At 38.0% G+C, this 22,824-nt stretch overlaps 1 protein-coding gene across 2 annotated transcripts in view; it reads left to right on the forward strand.

Annotated features, from left to right (window-relative positions):
* CHST8 (carbohydrate sulfotransferase 8) overlaps positions 1-22,623 on the forward strand; it is a 160,388-nt gene extending 137,765 nt beyond the window's left edge. Inside the window, exons 3-4 of one of the 2 annotated variants that reach the window (XM_015874088.3) lie at positions 19,112-19,149; positions 21,230-22,623. In XM_015874088.3, the coding sequence (XP_015729574.2) occupies positions 19,112-19,149; positions 21,230-22,369 (1,178 nt within the window). In that variant the 3' untranslated portion in view covers positions 22,370-22,623. The remainder of the gene's footprint in view (positions 1-19,111; positions 19,150-21,229) is intronic. The other variant, XM_085551126.1, reaches the window with a different exon arrangement.
* Positions 22,624-22,824: the final 201 nt, after the last annotated feature.

Raw genomic sequence — 22,824 nt, forward strand, 5'->3', positions numbered from 1 at the left:
ACAGATGTTAACAATGTGGATACAAAAGTGTTTATACCACCCATAAGTTTTGGAGAGGTAGGAGAAATGGGATTTACAACCACATCCAAACTAAGCACTGAAAGGAACAGTATCAAGAGATAGATAAATACCAAGGCTACAGCCTTACAGGAATTAATGATACATGAAACTGCATCTTTTTGCTCTTTGAGTCTCTGCAAATCAGGGGTGGCAAACAAAGGTCAGGAAAGTAAGACTTGGAAAGCAATAAAAATATAACACTTAGAAAAGAGAATCATAAAAATGTCACTATTGTGTCTTTGTTAAAACCACGCACCTAAGCATCTAAAAACCACAAGTATAACACCTGAGCACCAGTCTCCTTTGATCCATAGCTTGCTTTCTAGAGCTAAGGAAGCCATAACTTCCCTTAAGTTCTTTTCTTGTCAATAGCCAGACTACCCTAAGAAGCGAGAGAGCCATGCACAGCAATCAGCTGTTTCCCAGGTGTTTTAGTACTCCCTGCTTTACACTCACCAGCCACAAATTCCACATGCAGCAAACAAGTGAGGAAACAATGTATGTATACCAAATAATTCTCCACACATTCCACTCGCTGGGAAAACAGCCATCATTTACAAAGGGACAGAATTCTAATTTTATAGCACAAACAGCTTGTCAGTGCTGTCCATATATGTGATCTAATCCTGACACTCCATTGACCGGAGGCAACAAGCGCAGTTCTAAAGTGAGGCTTCCCTGTGACAAAAGACTTGGCGGTCTGCCTCAGTCTGCCAAATTCCAGAGATAAAGAGAAATTTATTGTGCATTATGTCTCACCATGTCCAAAAAAATCCTAATTTTCCCTCAGGATGCTTCCCAGTACTTGAGGTGTCATGGAAATATTTGCCTCTGCAGTTCCCTCCCAGCACAGCTGATCAGCTCCGTGGAACTACAAGGTAGAGAGTGAGCTGAGAGCTCACTCTATGGCTATACAGAATGTAAGAGTTTACCAGGTGTTAGGAAGTGCTTGGGCTGTGCTGATGGCCTTACTGCCTTGTTCTCCATGAAATTCTACTGGGTAAAACTCAGACATAAGATGATTTAAAAAAAAACAAAACACCAGCAAGACCCTGTTGCAAGTGGATTCATTATTTCCCTTTCCAAGCAAGCACCTTACTGCATTCTCCCAGGGTACCAGACAGCAAGCAAACAATAGCTGATGCTAAGTTTCTCATAAAAGCACAATCAATAATTGAAGTATAACTGTGGTACAGTTTATATGGTTTTCGGTTTTGAGTTTGGTAATTGCTTTAGATCAACAATCAACAACTGCACTATCAACAAGTGGTCACTACTTGCAAGATTTTTTACACTGTCAACACTGCAGGATTCCCTCCTCTTGGAAAAGAAAAAATAACAGGCTTTTATAGGGGAAAAAAAAAAAAAAAGCATTTGGTCTTACAGGCATGCTTTAATTTTCTCCTACAGTAAAAGGAAGAAAAAAAGAGGCTATAGGTCAGATGAAGTACAGTCAGGCAAACCTGCATTTTTCCCTGCTCTATCCCTAATAAAGAAATAGCAGACATACAGTGGCTGTACCTAGAGTCAATTTCAAACAGTGAAGTATTTATAGTTCCACCTCCTGCCGACTTTCTACTGCTTTCTAAAGGAAGCAAACTACACTAATCTGATACCAAGCTGTATTGTTTTGAAAAAGGTACTCTCTGGCATCCACAAAACAAACTCTACTTATTTCTTCCATTTTGTTTAACAAGAACTTGGGACTATAACGTATCATTTAAAGTCTGTCTTTCAAGTGTAATAAATAACCTCTCTATTAATTGTGAAAAGCATAGATTTGGGGGCAGTATTAGAAAATGGAAGAAGGCCACCACATTCTAGCGAGCTTTAACATGGCTTATGAAACCTTCATTAAACTTTTAGAAGACACAGCCTTAAGTGGCTTGGGAAAAAGCAAAAACCTCAGAGTGCTTCTGGGGAACATCACCTGTAATTTATTCACTTTGAACGCTTTTTATGGTATAGCTCAAGACAGATGCATGACACGATTCCAACATCCACAAACCTGAGGCATGAAGTAATTGAATCTATAACCAGAAGCTGGTAAATGGGTAGTCTTATGAGTTATTCTGTAAGTGTTACATGGAGAACAGCTTGCTTCACAATCATTATTTTGCTGTAGCGCAGAAATCACGTAATGAGGGCTTCATGCTGTTAGGATCCTAACCCTTGATTGTTAGAACATTTCAGTCATATTAAAAAAAATGATATAGTGCAAGCAGATAGGGAGAAAAATAGTAATTGGAAACTCAGCAGTGGGTTAAAGCCACAATTTATTCACCATTTCCTTCACATTAGATGAAACATTAATAGGATTATTAATAAAGATTCTGTATTGGTTTTGTCACATAGCAGTAATGCATCAAACTATTTTGCTCCCAAAAGCATATTAGTATACTTTTCTTAAGACCACAGAGAAGTCTTATCTAAAATTACTGAAAAAATGATAATTTTCGTAGTAGCTCAAATTAGAGCACGACCTTTAAAGTAGAGAAGCAAAACCAACGCACCCACCCAGTGATATTGATTTCTCAGTTATGTAAGGTGAATGCACTAAGGAAACTGAATTACAAATTAAAATTCAGCAACAATTTACTAAAAATAAGGCATTGATGAAAAGCAGTTTTCTTTTCAAGAGGTTTTGATCATTTCTACCACATTTTCTATCACTACTGCAGTCATTAGATCCTCGCAAACCTGATTCTATTTTTGGTCATGAAGTTGTGGTACAGAACTGCTTTAGGCTTTGTTGTTGTTGTTACTTTCCCATTTAGTTGAGCTTATTTCTCTAGTCTGCGACACTAGAAAAAACCCTCTTCCCTCCCATGCCCAGGGCTACTCCAGAATTGGGAAGGGGAAAGATGGGTGGGAAGACAGGTTGACCAAAGACTCTGACCTCTGCAAACGTGAGCATTTTCTGCTGAGTAGAGCAGTGTTCCTTCACAGTTCAGTTATTCACTCTTTGCTCCTTGATCTTTAAAAGAAAATTAACTGTTTCAGGACTATAACCAAGAAAAAAAAAATATTCCCCTCAAAAGTATCTCAAGTGAAATGAGTCAAATAGATTCAGATTCCTGCTGTAACAATTTCTTATGACAGCTCCTGCATGGCTTTTTTTTTTTTTTAATTCCTTCAGTGAAATTTTTTTAGGGAGAACATTTTAAGAGTTCAGAGATCAGCAGAAAGACAAGATTACAGAAATGATGTAGATGTGACCTAATTAAACAAGTATAAAACACACCAATTTTTAGTTATTTCCAGTTCATTTAACATGAAGGATAAATGTACTTCAAAAATAAATTTGCATTTATTTTATATATAGATATATAAAAGCAACCAACCAGTAATATATCTCAGGCCACTCTTAGAACACTAGCTTTTACACAGAAACCCAGCTGCTGCAAATAACGATGAGATGAAAAGCCACAAAACAATAAACAGGAAGACGTCTCCAGTTAGGGATGGGAAGGAAGCAGCTTGCTTTGAAATAATTATTTTACTGCTGAGCAGAAATGGCATAATGAGAACTTCACGCTGCCAGAAGCTGTAACCCTTGATTGCTGGAATACAGCTGTCACATTAAAAATGACACATTGCAAGTAGATTGGCATAGCTGCAGTAATCGTAGATCTCGCATCTGTGCTATGCTTGCCCAATTAAGGAGATTCTCAGTGCAAGTCTAGGCCAAGGTTAATGAAATTATGTAATGTTTTATTGTAGCAGTGCTGTTAAAAGAAATGCACAGAAAAGTAGATTAAAACTTATTTTGATTGACAGTGGAAAAAATTGAAAAGCCAGAAGCTGTGCTGTCTTTAAAAAAACATCGCACAAAACCACAAAGCATTTTAACCAAATTGTTCAATTTTATCTATATACTTTAAAGCTAACTGCTTAAACCAAACCCAAGGAAATAGTTTTCCACATGGCCCTGATTTAGGAAAACAAGCTTAAGAACACCTTAAAGACAGCACTTTTCTAGAAGAAGTTGCACATTTCTATATGAAATCCTACTCACAAGGTTTGTAAAAAACACGCAGCCCTCAATATACTTCAGCTCCTTACTAACATCTCCCAGTACAACCAGCACCAGTGATCCCTGCAAACTGGGTTGCAGCTGCCACCAGGAAGAAAACTGGCTGAGCTGCTCAGGTCCAAAAGCAAAGCCAAGTTCTTTCACTGCTGATATCATCTACCCAACAGAACACTGCCTCAGGTGAGAATTTGTAAATGTTCACATCACTGAAAGAAGTAAACTACTGAAGTTTCATAGATAAATACATTGTACTTCATTACTGCTAATATCTTCATTATGATGAAAACAGTAAGAAATCTCATCTGTCTAGAGAAATGAAAAGTCATGAATCAGATTCTAAAGTACTATCATTTTAGTAGCAAGTAGTTAAATGCCAAGTAGTTACTTTGCCACATCTTAAGATCCCATTTTTCTAGAAACCAGATCAGCATCCCACAGAGGAAAATCACCTCATAAAGGCACAAATAGAAGCACTGTCTTTCCCTGTGACCTGCAATATCTTGGGCTCCCCTACTCATGAACCCATCAGATTATGATTTGGCACTACACTGTTATTAAACCTCCCTGAGAAGCGGTGATGGTTATGAAATTTTTTCCAAAGAAATGACAAGAGCAGCAGCAAAAGAAATGTGAAAAGTGTCTGTAGGTTTTATTATTTGCAGCACTGCTTCCATGTTCCCAAATTTCCAAGACTTCTAAAACTAAAATACACTGTCAGAAGGAAAAAGTATTAGGGTTCACAGAAGAAAAATTGGGGGGAGTGTAAAAAATGAACTAATAACTAATTGACTTTACAATTATCTAATTGTACATCTGTCCAAGTGTAGTCAGAAAAAGAAGAGTTAATATTGCAAATACCACCTACTTGTGTGACAAAAGATCCATTTACCAAATGTCCTGCTGTGAGATACAGTTGAGGATTTTAAATGGGTCAATATTCACCAGTCCCGAAATCCCTGGGAGTTTAATGGACTTGACAGAGCACCAGATTCCACCTCTATATGCACAGGAGCAGTTTGGAAACTGATGCCATCAAATAGCTTGAAGAAGTGTAGACGTTTTTTCATCCAGACTGAGTAGTTAGCTGAGGAAACCATTAATCGGTAGGATTTTATTTTATTTGTAGGTATAACTGGATATAAAATGTAGCTTTTCCATTCAAACTCTATAACTTAATGGCAGCAGGCAACAGAAGTGATAGCAGTCTACTTTCAGGCAAGAAACTCACCCTTCAAATAAACTAGACAAATATTTTTCTGTGTGCATACTGGTCTGGAATGACTCAGTACTACCTGTTAAGGATACCATGTGCCATCATGCTCAGTTCTCCCTCTATCCCACCAGAAGTTGGAGATAACCAAGATAAGCAGTGAATGCAATTACATACCACTAACACCTATTAAGATGAACGAAGAAATTCCATAAAGCTTTGTACTGCTGTAACACAAGCATACTAATATAGCATGACAATGTCAGCTGCTGTATAACTGCCTATAACTACATTAACTTTCAATTAATTTGTGCTTGAATAATTAGCAGGTATTGAAAGTTTCACTGAAGTAACGAAGCCCACCACAACCATGAGTCCAGTTGTCAGGATTCTAATGGACACAAAGCCAATTCTACCAGTACAGACATAGCCCACAGCAATTTTATGGTTTCACGCTCCATTAAATACATAGTTTCAAATTCCAAACACTGGGAAAGCTGGGATTTTTTTTTTCCTAATATTTTCATTTCTAAACTGCTCAACCTATAGAATCAAACTGTGTCGCGTACTGCCAAATAAGAACAGTGTAACTGGTCTTTATCTGATAGCCTCCTGTAAACAACGTAGTGCCAATCACAGAGTGCAGAGATGCTGGCACCTTGCTGCCGAGGTGCACGCAGCTATTTATGGAGCAGGCTGTCAGGAGAACTTGTTAAGCAATTCCTAAAAATTCAACAAGGAAGACTACTGTTAAACTCTGTGTAACAGTTTCTTCAATTTATATTCTTCTTGCTTTATTATTGCTATATTAAGGCTATTTGGGCAACAAATAATAATGAGAACAGAGAGGAAAAAAAGGATGCATTTCCAATATTTCATTATTATGCCTTACCAAAGAATTTAATAAGTTGAATTTTCCTATTAATGCAATTGAAAATTTAATGAGCTTCTTAATTTATGACTTCGGCAGGCTTGAATTATAAAACAATACAAGCCATACTCTAATTGCTTGAGTGAGTCTGAAGATGACAGCGTGTTTAGGCTTTCACGTTAGCATCTAATCTAAATATATTAACAAACAGTACAAAAAGTTGTTACAGTCATTCAAAGCAATAGGACATATTCTTTTTCCTGTGACAAAGCCACACCATTAAAGCCTTACTTTAACCACATAATTGTGGAGGATCTCCAAGTTCTTCGCTTAATATTAATAAAGTTTTGTGGTACCCCTGAGAGGTCATTAAGAAAGACTATTCCCTCTAAGCCAATAACTAGAAATGAGACTGAGCTGGAAGTACTGTGAAAATGTAGGGTCTGTGCCAGGTCTTGGAAGGTACTGAACACACTCAGCTCTCAAATGTGCCTAGAGCAGTAGATGTGCATCACTCCAGGGCAGAGAACAGGGGCTATCTCCTGTTCCATGTTACTGCAGCTTTTTTCTTTAAAGGTTTTACCATTCATTTCAAAGCTTACTGGTTCTATACAATTACCAAAAAGTCATTCTGCTGATCGGCTCTGGGTCAAAGGCATTGCAGATGGGAGTTCCTGTAGTCTAACATCAGGCAGTTTTATGTAAAATCTTAAGCTCTGCCTTATCTACACTGCATATTGAACACATGCATGATGTAACCACTGGGTTACACTTAGTCAGAACAGATCTCATTAATACAGCAGGACTGGTCAAAAAGGATGCTTTCCACATGAAATTCAGCTTTTTAGTTTATCTTTACTTCAAAATTTATCATACATAAAACCTGGAATTGTTCACTCCATATCTATTCTGAATTTTGTTTTTATTTCAACAGTACTCAGCTGTTCCATGACAGTTTACTAGCAGCACTAACTGCAAAATTGTTATGCTATATAGGAACTGATATTCTATTGCTTTCATTTTTGAAAATCATTATCAGTAACCAATACTTTTCTACTGTTTTCTTTAAAACAGAAAGCACACAAAGGCATGTGTCACTATTTCTTTCATTTGTATTGGCTATATTACTAGAGCTCAAAAATACAGTACATTGACAGCAAGTGATCTCAATGACATAAGGTAGTTTCTTCTTGAAGAGATAAAGGTGGTTTTGTGGTGGGTTTTCTTGTTTGGTCAGTTGGTTAGTGGTTTTATTTCTTTGTTTAAAAGGTGGCTTGTTTTCATAGACACTCAGAGCTTGGGGAAGGGGAAGAATGTAAGGAAGGGTGCCATTTATAGGTATTAGTATTCAAACTGGCTCTCTCCAAGCTGCCATGTCCTCCATCTAAAGAAAGCACAGAGAACACAAACAAGTAGCTGCAGGGTCTAGCAGAGCTATTTGTCACTGCCAAGATTCATCAGTGATAGAGGATTACAAGAGGGAACAACTTAAAGGTTAAGGATTTATCTAGAACATCTGAAACAGATACTAAACTGAGATTTATAGCAAAGTGCTTGATGAAAATTAATGTTTAGTGTCTAAGCCATTGTTGCACTGGAAACAAAGGATCTTGCTCCTTCACTAGGAGTCGCCACTTAACCTCTTCCACTGGTTACTACTGAGGATCAGGTACCTATGTTTAAGGCTTTGTATTTTGACTGGGCAGAAAAATCAGAAAAGGAAGTGCACCTGACAAAGTATATTCACAGGGTGGAGAACTATAAGTGCATGGACAAAGGCTTCTGGAGTTGCCTGGAGGAAACAGGTTTTGGGTGTCTAATCACAGCTCACTATCTTACTGAGACTAAGACCCTGTGCCCAATAAAGGTTTCTATACAAGCTAATAAATACAACTTCATTGGTTTCATAGAGTCATCTTAAGCATTTTCCTTTCAATATCTACCTAATGACACATTTTTAAAAAGAGTTACAGGCTTGTAAAGATCAATGAAAAATAAAAGGCTGTGAGCAGGAAGTATTACAAACGCGGTGTCTTCCTGCCCATGCTGCTATGTAGGTTCACCATAACTCTATGACAGATGGAAGCATGATGGTACCATGTGAGCTTCTCAGGAAGAGAGCCACATGTTAGCTTTACTACATAATCCAGTTATGAACTGCATATAGCTTTAGAAGAATACATTATTTTTAGCATTATACTGCAAAAACAAATGCTTTTGTATACACTAAAAGTCTTCAGCTGTTAATATAATTAAAACCAGTTGAAAGAAAATAGATTCTTCCCTTGACCCAGGGTTTCTGTATTATTTTAGCTCAGTGTTCAATAATTAATTCAATAACAAGTGAATTAAGGCTTTCCACCCCTATGTAGCTTTAATACAAGAGAAATTCCCATCTGGATTACTGCTTAGTTAGAAGTTATACAAAACCACATGAAAAATAAGAGAAGGTGGGAAATATTCAGAACATTAGAAATCCTAATAGGAATTTTTTCTCTCATGACGCTTGTGTATATTCATCTTAGATATTGTGATACCTTCAGGGTGTTGAAAGAGAAGAAAACCAACCCAATAAACAAGGGATAGTCACAGTTCTGTGGGGAAAACTGATGCAGAGCAGTAAAACAACCAGTTCCTTTCAGAGAACTCACAGAGTACGGTTCAAGCAAAGAAACAAAAGCTAGTTTTAAATCTCTGTAGCAAAAAGAACAACAGAACTTTGTGTTATCTTACTGACAAAGGTGAAATCATCACTAAAGAGAACTGGAACAGGTGATTTTAAACAACCCTGACTATGCAGGTTTTCATAATACAACAGAATCTAGTATTTTTTAAACTGTTAGAGCCTCCTGACTTAACATAGGTCATATCTCCATCTTAATAAGGTGGAAGCATTCTACAGAACCAAAGAAAACTTACAGATAGGATCCCTGAAAATCATACATACACAAAAAATTAACTTCTGCAAGGATTTTTCTGTTGTTTTCTGCATTGGTTGCACACGGTGACATTAGGCAAGAGTGGATCTGAAGTCAAAATACTGGATAATGATACTTGAAAAATCTATCGTATCTAGAGAGAATATGCAACTAGAATACAAAAATATTGAGGAAAAAAATGCACATGCCAGTGAGCCTGACTGCCAGCTTTAACTTAAAAATACAGAGCTTGTGAGAAATTCCAAGTCATAGGAGGTAGTGCAAAATACCAGGAGAAAATCTTTGGAGGAAAAAGCTAGAAAAGATAAATTCATCCTTTATTCAAAAGCACTGCCTGTATTCAACAATAAGCTTGAATTTAAGGAGACCACCACAAGGGTATTTGCAGAGATCCACTTACTTAAATTCTTGATCAGTCAGTTAACATGTGCCATGCTCCAATTCACTCCAAATCAGTATGTTATTTGCCTGATATTTTGTCTTGTGACTTGACAGAATTCATTGTTAAGAAACACAGAATTATGAAATACAAAATCAGTCACTGCAGAAGAGACCAAGGGCCCAGATTTGCAAGAGTACATTCAGAATTTATAACAGAGGTTCTGCTTCTAAACTTCTCAAAGGATATTGCTTCTCTGTATAAACAAAGAACGCAATGAATCATTCAGTCTTCCAGTGAGTCCCCAAAGCTAATGCACCAGTATGAAGCTGGAATAACTGGTAGATGGAAAAATATTTTGGTATATTGGTATGAAACAAGCTTGCTGAAGACCACGTTGTCTATCTCTCCCATAGTGTATTGCTGTTATAATAAATGTAGTTTGAAAGCCTTATCTGAAGAGTCTGGCAGCCACCAAGGAAATCACACACACTGCTTCCATACAAGCCATGCCAGTGAAGGCATGATATTTCTCACAAATTCCTCTGCATAATCAGCATGAAGGTTCTCTCAGGAATATACTCTTGAGTATTTTCACTTTTGTACAGACAAACCAAATGCACAAGCAGTTATATGAAGGGGTGAAGAGACTCGGCAACTGAAATAAAAACATTATTTTATTCCCCCACTACTCTAAATTAGCTACAGGAACATAAGATGACCACCAAATCAGAACTCCAAATAGCAAAAAGGCTTGTTTCTGATGAATGTCATTTTCATTTGAAATGCAACAGACACTTGCAATTACAGTGAAGTCACAACTTTGAATATAAATGTATGCTTAACATTGGATCAAAAGTGAAAATTGAGACTGAAATGAATTAACTTGTCAAAGGAAAGCATTAATAAGCAATTGAGGAAAAAACCACAAAAGATTAAAACTGGAAGGCTTCCTAGAAGAGTTTCATATACTAATTTCAAAGATCTAACGTCTTATCAACCATAAACAAATAAGAATACAACTTGTATGCACCCTGAGCGATTCCTCAATAGGCTAGTAAGACCAGCAAAAAAAACATAACTGAAGGGATGAAAGTATTGCATTTCAGATTAAAGAAAGTCATAAGGTAGGTAAAGCCCTGCATGCACATAGCTTTCTGCTGTAACCTTGGGGTTTAATCAGTACTGCAACAAATGCACCTCAAAGAATTACAATATTGAATTGCACTGTGTAGCCTGTATACAGCCCACAGTGAGCTTCATTATAAGGAAACGGTTCCATACATAAGCCTACTCTCAGAAAACTGAATGAAAGTGGCTCATTACCTCAATTCTGCTCACCAATAGTGGGGAAAAAGAGTTATATACACTGTATGCAACATACTGATTGAACCACAAATATATTGAAATGCTCCAAACAATAATCATTGTTGGAAAGCTTTCAATCAAGTCAGACTTAGCTGATGGAAGTGCAAGAACACAAATTATATTCACCACTAACAGAATTCAGCAGCCAGTTGACATCTCACCATTTAGGTAGCTACATAAAATCAGATTCAATTGTCTTAAAGAGCACCCCAAACTTGAGTTGTAAAAGTAGTTGCAATCAATTCCATCTCCCAGCTCTTTGTTGGGATATTAGAAAAAATAGCAACTGCAATTACACATGAACAGAGAACACAGGTAGAGATGTTATAGTGGAAGAGGAGTTCTCAATCCAGGCATTAAAGGGAGGCAATAAACAAGAGTGGAGTCAACTCTTTGAAAGGGTAGATAACTGCAGATCAAGGGAAACTGTTTTTAAAGTTGAAGGAGGGAGGATTTAAGTTGGATGTCAGGGGGAAGTTCTTTACTATGAGAGTGGTGAGGTGTTGGAACACGCTGCCCAGGGAGGTTGTGGATGCCTGTGAACAGGAAGACCGTGTGGATAAGCTACCTGGCAGTAGCTTGCTATGCAATCTGCCTAAAGTGTTTGCAGTCATGTGGGGAGACAAAATAAGGCCAGGACATAGATGTAAAAGTGTGCTGGGAAATATACAAGAGAGAGGCAACAAAGGCCTCCAGTGCAAATACTGAGCAGCAGATAGATTAGATCTTGATCTAAGCAGTTCCTAACTGTAAGAGTCGTGAGCAGTGGTTAATAGAGCAATTGTCCTCTAAACCCTACTGTTGCTAAATGGGTCCAGAGGGTCTCATGTTATAATGCTTCATTAAGCTCAAACCATATGTTCTGTAAGCACTTGAACCTGTAAAACTCAAGCAGGTCATATGAAGCATAAAGAAAAACTCAGAAACAGATGCCCATTTTTAGCACAGTTGAGTAAAAAGAGTTTAAACCTATTGAGAGTCACCAGTCCTTATATGATGGCATGTATTTGTGTGTGGATTTTTTTTTTTTTCCTATTTTTATCTTGAATAAGTTCTTCATTTATTCCATATCTTACTGGGAAAATCTGAGACTTTTCAGTCTCTCTCCCTGTTTAATACCCTTTTCTTAAGTTACTATAAATTTATTGTTTCCTTGGGTTCAATTGCAGACATCTCCAGCAACAAGAACCAGTACCTATTCATGTTTGTCTATTCTATCCCATAGATCAGGACAAGAGAATTCATCTCTCATTTAAGAAACCGCCTGCCCTCAAGCACTGTTGTCTTACATTAGTGTAAGAGACATTTGACAAACTGTCCAGACAAGGTTCTGCTCAGATATCTAACCACTGTTCTTCATTGCCTACTTCTGCATAGCCAAGTTGAAAACATGAACACCAAGCTTCCACTTTACTAATGGAGAAGCTTGATGGCCCCCAGAGACAATAACAATTCCTGACTGCCTCTTACATTTGTTAGCATTGTTTTGTCAGGTATAGGTACCACACTTAACATAAAACTCTATCAAGCATCAGATGTGATCTTGTACTGTAATCACAAAATCCTCCAAGTTCTTTGACATTAGCATTGTTGCTTGTTCCTCTAACAGTTGGAGTTAGGAACAATTGACTTAATTTGTGCCTCAACCTTATTATCAACAGCTTACTACATTTCTTGAAACAACAATACAGCATCTAGGGACTTCCCAGTAATAAAACTGGAAACCTCTGGGTGGAACACATTTATTCCCATTCCTTTGTTTTAAATACATTTCTTACAGCTACTTTTGAACATACACCTCTGATTTCTTGGTAAAAGCACTGTTGTTATTTTTCAAGGATGTGAAAGGTGACCTGTTGCCACATAACACTTCTGGTGAAACATGCAGCTAGAAACAAACTCCTCAGCATGGTACTTAAAGTAGAAGAACACAGTCATACTCTAGGTGGAAAGTGATTACAGAGAGGACTACAACATTCTGGAAGATGAAATTCGCTAGCCACGTCAAGTATGCCTTCTCTTGCTTACTGTTATGAAAACTAAATGGCTCAACAAATCAATCCCTATGCAAGTTTAAGTGACTGAGTACAAATGAGCTCCTTAACAAGATAAGGTAAACCCTCCAAATGGAGAGTGGTAGGACTCAGTGCCGATTAAAGCTGAGTAACACCACTACCTTCCAGCTGTTCATTAGTCAGGAACAGAAGTCCCCACAAAGACCTCAACCTCTAATGCTCAGCTTTCCCAGAACAACTGTATGCTTGTTTCTCATACCACAGATCCTAGTCTGCCCAAATAAGACCCCTCTTATACCATTATTTTTACTTAAGACACAGATAGTAACTTTAAAAACAAAAAACCTCACCACATACTGATCTCATACTAGAAAGACTTTTCAGTAATTAACTATTAGAACAGGAAAAGGGGGGAAAGCATCAGTTTCAGTGAATTGATTGTAACACAACACCATACGGCATTTGGATTCCCATCAATGGTATTTGATCCTTAGTCAATCCATCCAATCAGTGAACTTAATCACTCAGTCACCATAGCTCTACCTTTTAAGCTCTGTGTGCAGCCTTCTCTTTCCATCTGCACTTTCTCTCACAAATAAATGCTTCTCCACAGTGAAATGAAAGCAACTCAGACTTCTACTTGTCTTACTCTTTCCTCCTTCCATTACAAAGACCAGTGAAGCTTTAATGTTCCACTTACACAAATCCTTGCAGTATTTCTGGGACTGTAGGTGAGCCATTTTGTCCAATTAATTCTTTCCTCCACTGCAGTCACAAGTTACATATAGTGCTTGCTTGAGATACACTGAAACTCCTCCAGTTACCTGAACATTCTGTACAGGGCACTAAGCATAAATGCAATGCCATGTGTTAAACCTTAGTTTTTAAGGTTTACCTTAAAAAAAGTGTAAAGTCCTCACCAAAGTCATACTATGAAGACTATCACTGTACAAATATTAAAAACAGGAAGGGAGAATACTGAATGGTATTATGTAGAAATAGCAAATAACTGCTGACAGTAACTAAAAACTAACATAGTTAATGCTATTCCCAGCAATAGATCCATGGAAAGAATGGGGAAAGTATTAGCACAGGTTTCACTTTACTACTTTGCAGAATTCTCATCAAATACAAATGAAGTCAGTATGATGCTGTAACATGATGGCAAGCACAACAATGACAGCAGAGTAGCAAAGTCCAAAGCTACAGAAAGCAAAGACTTGCTCACATGCATAAGCAGTAGGCATAGAAACAAAGGAAAGAATCTGCTTACTTTCAGAAGGTCTCAGGTAGGCAGGGAACCCTCAAGGAACCCTCACCTCCACTGCCAACTGTGGAGAGCTGGGAAGGGCTGCATCCTGGCTTCACCCCTTCTCAGGTGCACTGCATGCACTGAGCTGCCCTGGATTGGCCCTGCCTTCTCACCAGGTGTTCAATCACTAATGCAAGCTGTGAGCATTCCACTATAGTCAGAAAATTTCACCTGTTCATAATCATAGTTAAATAGTAAATAGAACTAAGTAAATAAGTTGTAGTACCTTCCTTATAAATTTACAAGCAACAGCTTCTTGTATTCATTCAATTAAGCTTGCAATACTAAGGGACCCTGCATTTTCCTTTGCTTTATTAGGTATCAAGCATACAGACCAAGTGCAAGTTATATAATTAGTAGTCAAGCAGATGGAAGTGGTGTATTTTAGAACAAAAGAATAGTCTAGGAAAAAAAATATAGCAGTGCGTTTGTCTCTAAGGGTCTGCATACCTGTTCTATTGCTCTCTAGCAAGACAAACTGGTATCCAGATTTTCCAGTTCTAAGTTACACGACAGTGGTCTACAACTCTTGAACTCAACAACAAAAGTGCTGTACAAACATTGCTCAGACAGTTGTCATATTTAGACATGATGGGTACCAGGCTCATAGTGATCCTTTACTCCAAGAATCCCTTGCTAGAAAAAGCAGAGAAGGCTGTTTACAACAGACAGCCCAAGTCAAGATGTCAAGAGGGACATTACATCAAGAATACCAACTAAAAAAAAATCAGGAACTCAAGAAGGAAGCAATGACAAGTAGGTTGAAACCACAGTTCAGCAAGAACGGTACTTCAGAATGGTAACTATGTGCAGTTTGGCTCAATTCTGATTTATGAGATGGGTTACTGCTACCACAGATTAACTGAGAATACCAAGTTCCTTGACAGTACAGAAGTCCTCAAGTGAGAAACATTAAAGGTCATATAATGAATTTACTGATCTCCCACTTTGGTTCCCCAGTTTGTGTTTTTTTCTTGTTGAAACTGATAAATAAACCTAATGCTTTTAATTAATTCCAAGGTACGCCCTTCAGAATTGCACTGTTTCCCTCACACACAGTACTTCTGTCTTGAGACTCCCTAAGATGGAATGCCATTTCAGTCACAAAAAGCCAGAGTAATTATGCTTTAATCAACCAAAGAGCACACAAACTGCTACCATCTCAAACACCCCATGGTACAAATGCAGCGTGGTACTGTACTACCTGCTGCCTATGGGATGGAGAAACCCCAGATTTATCTGGTCTAGCAGTGTGAACCAACTGTTCTACTTAGATTCAATGCCTACCTCTTTGAATCTGACTCTGATCAATGCAAAGCACAAGATCAATATGAAGCAATTCAGTTTGTGCACAGTACTAGATTAGTAGAGCAGAAAACAAGGCAGAAGACGTCTCTCTTCAACACTGCAAAAATTAATGTAAAATTAAACATGTGAAGTTAAATACGGTAGTGACTTGGAAATAATTCTCTGTAAAACACCACGATGGCTGCCTTGTCACCAAGCATTTAGCTTTGACAGTGGCTCAGCATTGCATCAGTTAACCAAAAACTCACTTTAAAATTTATCTCCTCTGTGGGAAATGACACTGCAGACCTCCAGCTTTGCTGTTAACTCAAAAAACATTACATAGCTTCACTACATGGGCTCCTTTCTTGATACACAACTGAAATATCCTGTAGTTTGCTTAGCTTATTTTATGTTGCCACATTAATTTCCTCTATTAAAATGAGTTGTTCTATATGTAGCTTAGATGGTGACTTCCAAGGTAGGTTATTGGTTTATTTTCTTGGGGTTTTTTTGTCTTGTTTTGAATTCTTTCAGAAAAAACACGCTGAATTTTAGGTATAAAAGCATACGTTCTGGCATAGTAAGCAATTAAAACAGATATATTTTCTGATTGATTAGGCCTCAGTTTTAATATAGAATTCTAATAAAGTTTATTTAGTTAAGATGTACTCCAAGTACGTACACTTAAAATATTTTTTATTGTGAGCTGCTTGGTTTTACATATATAACAGCATTTCCATTTTTGCACTTTAAGTAATTTAATTAAAATAAGCAAACAATTAGATATTGGAATAAGTTGGGATCAGATAATGGGCATTCCATATGTACAGTTCAGGCCAGATTCTTTCAGTTTTTTCTCTTTTGCATGCTTTTTTGTTGTTGTTGTTTTTCTCTGAAATTTAAAACCACCTGACCAGCACTCTAGGGAAAATCATTTTGAAACTAATGATTTTTCACACTAATCAGAATTCTGAGTACTAATCCACCATTGATTCTGTGATTAAGTATGTGTTGTCTTCCCTGAGTAAGCACATAAAACTGAAGCACACAGGAATGGGACACTTGGCTCAGATGTTCATGCAATGATGTAAACAGCAGCTCCAGAGTAAACATATTTCACAAATCAGTTAAGATGAAGCAAACAAGTATATGCTGCTCACAGAAGCCCACTAAAGGGAAGGAGTCACAGCAGCAGACTTGAAGTTATCATTTTTATTAAAAAATATTTCAGCTGTAGTGCAGCCTCTGAGCAGAACAAAACACCACTCCGGGCAAACCAAAATTAGGTCTTGAAGCCGAGATAGAGGAGAAAGCAGGAGAGGCAAAGCTATATAATATTACACAGGGAAGATGAAGGGGAAGATGAAGGCCATTATATTGTGTTACAAGTAGCATTTTTGAAGAAATAAAAAAAAACAAAAGAAAAGCTCACAATGGGACTGACTATACAGTAGGACTGGATGAAGCACAAGGCTCATATTTCTTGAAAGACAACAAAAGCAGACCAAGCTCAGGTCTGGAAAATCATGGTTACACAAGGGAAGGAGAATAAAAACCACCTCAATAACTGACAGTAACAGCATACAATTGATAGAACAATTCCATCTCCTGGCTATTCTTTCACTGTCTGAGCATTAGAGATGTTGGCACCAAACATTTAGTGATCACCAACTAGCTGGGCACAGCAGACAACCACCTTTTATTTACAGCAAAGAGAAATTATCATCATTAGTTACTTACTAGCTCTCTAATATTACTGTCAAGATCACAAAGATGCAGCATAACATTAAGTTTACAGTTGATTAGCAGAGTAGGTCTGTGCAACATGCTTCCTCTAAATTCACTGAGCTTAAGAAGTTTTTTTTCCCCTCACGTACCTTTGAATTTGAAGCGATAGACTGTATCATGAGAAAGACAGCTAGAAGTAGTCACAATTCAGGAAACATTGAAGGGATTGGCAAGTGCTCCACCAAACTTTTACATTGAACATGAATTATTGTTCTGATTATGCGTTAATGGCAATAAGAATCATATTGACACTACACAAGAACGGAAAAGAGAAGATCCTTGCTTTGATCACGTCAAACAAGACAACCAGTTTAAATCTTTCCTAACTCACATTAGACACCTGGAAACTACTTCTGATGAAGTAAAAATAACATGCCATTTGCTTCTAAGAGTCCACCTTGAATCTATTACAAATTTAATGCTGCAACACAATGGAAAGCACAGCAATGACAGCAGAGTAGCAAAGTCCTAGGCCATAGCAATCAAGGACTTGCTCAAACACAACAGTGGTAGGCACAAAGGAAAGAATCTGCTTACCTACAGAAGGCCACAGGTAGGCAGGAATCTCCAGCAAGAAACCCTCACCTCCAATGAGGTGCCAACCCTTAAATGAGGACTGGGAAAGGGTGCATCCTCACTCCACCCCTTCTAGTCACTCAGGTGCTTTGCATGCACTGAGCTGCCCTGGATTGGCCCTGCCTTCTCACCAGGTGTTCAATCACTGTTTATTCAAGCTCTGATTCAGCATTTCTGCTACATCTAACAAATTGCTACTGCAGAGTTAAAACTCAAACACAAACCAAGGCAGTGATATGCACTGCTAGGTTGAGCTCTAACAGCCTGGAAACAACTTAAGCAATTTGACTTGAACTACTATTAACGTAGTGGAAAAAGCACTATGATTGATTATATAAGTTGGACTAACTACTATAATTGTAATTAAGTGTGAATAAGTAGGCAGGCAAGAGATTTCACAGCATAATAAAAACGAATCCGGACTAAGTTATTCCAGTGATGCTTTCACTAAGAGTGTCTTGTAACACCTTTAGCTGTAATTGTCCTTGTTGAAGCGTTGTGGCTTTGTAATGCAGATTTATGAAACTAGAACTACTGACAGGAAATGCTGGTAGTTATAAGCTGAAAAGCTCTGAACTAATTTTGTAATTAAGAAACGCCTTCCATCATGCATCTTGTATTATTATGCTAGCAGAGGTCAGGAACAACAAAAAGATCCTATATCTCTTACAGAGCTGTCTTCGAGGATTTTCACATCTTTATCATTCATTACATTTTCAGGTAGACTTCACTATATAAGCCAGAAGACTTAGCAAAACACAGTTCTTTCTTACAAGTAACAGCTTTGGTTTCACAGCAAAAGATAGTGCTCAGTGCAGACACTACTGCTGTGATTAAGTACCCCAGCGCCCAAAGTTTGGGAAATTTTAGAAAAAAGAATTGTAATGCAGCTTTGGGTAAGTACACAACGAACGTTTCTTAGAGCTCTAACCTACAATAAGGAGTTTCTGGTTCTTCTTCTGGCCTATTTACTGAGGTTAAGCAATGGCTTTTTCCTTCATCTCAATTTCCCCACCCGTAGAAAGGAGGTAATGACATTTACTTCCTCTCACAATTGTTTTTTCATATACACAGAGTCCTTCAAAGGACTACTGCTACTATGAAATACACATTAAATTCAATTCATCATAGGTCCACACATCACTGTACTAACAACGTTTCTGTTCTCCCTGTAGTTACTGAGAAGACACACATTGATATCAGTCAAGCAAAATTTATGTGTATGTATTTTTACTGAATAATGACTGTAATTTCTTTCTTTGTTTAGGGATAAAATATAACAAGGAATTCCAGCAACCAAAAAAAGTAAGTTTCCAGAAGTACATAAGGAGAATTCTACCTTTATTCCAAGTACGGAGTAAGAATAGAGATGGCTCAGATAACACAACTAGTCTAGAGATGAAGCACTGAAATGGAAACATGCATCAAAGCTTTGCCATTAAGTGCAAATTTTCTTCTTAATACATGAATTTTATAACCTACTCAACTTTAGCTTTACGAGCTTTTTTCCTACACTGGATGTTGCTAAAAGATACTGTAAACTTCGATTAATATTGTGTGAAATTGCACTGAGCAAAGAAGTGTCTGGAGATGCGCTTAAAAATAAGCTAAAGAAAAATCCTGGTGAAATTCCTCCATCTAGTGGCTACCAACACACTCGCAGCAGCAGTGACAGCCCACAGCAGCTACTCGATTTCAGGTCAAGCCCCAGTGCAAAGTATGCAAAGGAACAACTGTGGTGCTGCCAGCTGTTACCCAAAAGCCACTGCCTAGTGAAAGCAGTGAGATCTGAATGACATCCCTCCATCTCTGTAGCTCTAGCCTGGCCTTCTGGAGGAATAACTGCATTGACAGAACACATTTAAATCATGACAGTTTCTCAAGACCTGGAGGTTCTTTGTTACCACACTGTAAATATCTCAGAAGTTAAATCTGATCAACATGAAATATCAGCAATATCATGAATAAATAAAATCAGATTTCTGCCACTATGGGAAGGGCATTAGAAATAATGTGTCACATCACATATTTTACCTAGACAAAAATTTCAATGCACGTTTGACCACTACAAGCAGCCTCTCAAGAGGGAACTATCATTCTCCATGGCTGAATAGATAGCATCTTGTGTAACAAATCATCAGTTGCTTTTCCAGTCTACTCATCACACAAACCACCACCAGAACAGTCAAAGCTTTTTAGAAGCCCAGATTCTACAGCACAAAGTGCCACAAGAAATTACATAGTACTCTACCAATTTTGTTTCTCATGTGTACAACTTAAAATTCCTCCTGTATCTTATTTTTCAACTCACTCAAATGGGGGCAAACAGAGGCTGAAAAAAAAATGAATTTTACAATTTATAAAACATCTAAAAGAACATTAAATATTTTTGATAAACAATATACACTGCACAGCTGTATGTGCTTCTTCTGTTGAAATACTCCCTTGTGGTTCATATGCCACTCAGCTCCCAAATGACTCTTCAGAACAGGGCTGACAAGGTGCTCAAGTATATCCAGAACATAAATACAGATGTAGAGGCATAGCCTTGTAGACAGGGATTTTCTTCAGCTGCTTTGAGAAGCAGGAAGCAGCAGAACACACCCAGGCTAGGTGCCAAGAGGAATATTAAACAGTGAGATCCAACTAATGAAAGAGAGCAAGTCCCAGAAACTCCTTATCCAGAGACCCACTTTGCTTACTCCATTCTCACCCTCCTAATCCCAGTCGCAGCTTCATTCTTATCACTTGCTGCTTCTCATCAAGTGAGAATTGCTCTGGTCTCCAAACTCACCTCACCTAGGCTCCCCATTGGTCTCTGCTTCACGCTGCTCTAACCTCATCCCTTTCTACTCAATAAAGGCTCCATCTTACCTCTTTGTTTCCTTCTTCCCACTATTTGCCCTCTACATTCTCACTCCACAAGCCCCATTACTCTCCTTTTCCTTGGAAGGCTTCACTATGGGAACAACTGATCCCTGTGCAAAGATAACATACTGAAAGAAAGTCGTGGGGGACAAAACATGGAACAGATGCATGACAACAGGCAGTCCAGAAAAATTAAATCCTCAAAATATGCTGACATTTCCAACAAAAGAATTTAAAGTGGCATATCTGGGGCAAAAGTCTATCAAAATATGGGCACAGGCACCAAGTAAAATATAGTGAAACCCAAATCTGAACCAAAATTTACCAGTTCAGGCTCTTATCTGCCTTCAGAATGAGTGCAGGCATAAAGAAAAGCCACCAGCGCAGCACAGGCACCAAGGACTTGCAGCAATACAATCAGAGCTGTACAAATAGATCCATGTTGTGTTACACAAGATGCTAATAGTGACAAATAAGTCTATCATTTAGTGACATCTTTCATCTATTTTTCTATCAGGACTGTATTTCCAGCAATAACCAGGACAGAAGATTAAGTACTGCAGACGGAGTAGCAACAGTAAAGCTGAGCGGTTCGTTACACCCACCTGAAAACGTGCCCTCCAAGCTTCAAAGCACAGACAGAAGGCAAAGCAGCACAACGTTTATGAAAGATTACCAAGAGAAAGGTGAGGAAACTAATTCAATGAGGCTCCATAAACGGAGGAGGAGGTTTGTAATTAAGAAGAGCCCAATTCTGATTTCCATGAACAGTTCCACTCCCAACTTGCCCACACTTAAATCCGATGACGGAAATAACAAATGGAAAAGTCTCTACCAGATACAAAGCAAAAGAAAGCAAATAATGAAGGAAACTTGTTCTAAGTACAAGAGTAATAATAGAAGAATAATCACTCCTTATCATGTTTCCAGAATATTTGTAGAAGATAAATACAGAGTTCTATACTGTGAAGTACCAAAAGCTGGCTGCTCTAACTGGAAACGGGTTCTCATGGTTCTCAATGGATTGGCTTCTTCCACTAAAGATATACAACACAACACAGTGCACTATGGCAACTATCTAAAAAGGCTGGATGGGTTTGATCGCAAGGGAATTTATCACAGGCTCAACACTTACACAAAGATGCTTTTTATTCGTGAACCTTTTGAAAAGCTGGTATCTGCATTTCGGGACAAGTTTGAACATCCAAACAATTACTATCATCCCGTGTTTGGAAAAGCCATCATTTCCAGATACCGTGTCAATGCCACCAAAGAAGCATTAAGGACAGGCTCCGGAGTCAAATTTAAAGAGTTCATTCAATATCTCCTGGATGTACATAGGCCAGTGGGTATGGACATCCACTGGGATCATGTCAACAGGCTTTGCAGCCCGTGTCTAATAGATTACGACTTTGTTGGGAAATTTGAAAGTATGGAAGAAGATGCAAACTTTTTCTTGCACCTAATTGGTGCTCCGCAAAATTTGACTTTCCCTAAGTTCAAAGACAGGCACTCCAATGAAGAAAGAACTACCACTAAAATCACACAGCAGTACTTTGCACAGCTTTCTCCCTCTCAAAGGCAACGAAGTTATGACTTTTACTACATGGATTATTTGATGTTTAACTACTCAAAGCCTTTTGAGGATTTATATTGATTTAAGTGCTGGGACACTTCCCATATCAGTTGAATTTCATTACAAACCCAGGCGACTTCTGCTTATACACACCTGTCTGTTAGTAAGGATTGGTCAAAGAACAGGAAAACAAACCCAAAACAGAACATAAGTGGTTAGTGATGTTTACACCTTCACCTTAAATGCCTCCTTTTTCAAATCATTTATGAAGTGTATGTACATACATGTATAATAATACTATATGTCAGGGCTCCCAAATAAAGCACATAATTTTCCATGCTGGTGTGGCTTGTGTTTACAGTGGAAGGACAGCTTGGGACTGGGGGAACACAGCTGTAGGCTCTACAGCAAATGTAATATTTTAAGTTCTTTACTAGTTAGAAAATGAAATCTTTTAAAATTACAGGGTAGCAAGAACAAATACAGAATACATATATTTCATCAAAATCTGCAATGCATCAAGCCACATACAAACA

The sequence above is a fragment of the Coturnix japonica genome, chromosome 6, assembly GCF_054131305.1.
Source record: "Coturnix japonica strain WE chromosome 6, WE-NBRP24, whole genome shotgun sequence".
NCBI classification, from domain to species: domain Eukaryota; kingdom Metazoa; phylum Chordata; class Aves; order Galliformes; family Phasianidae; genus Coturnix; species Coturnix japonica.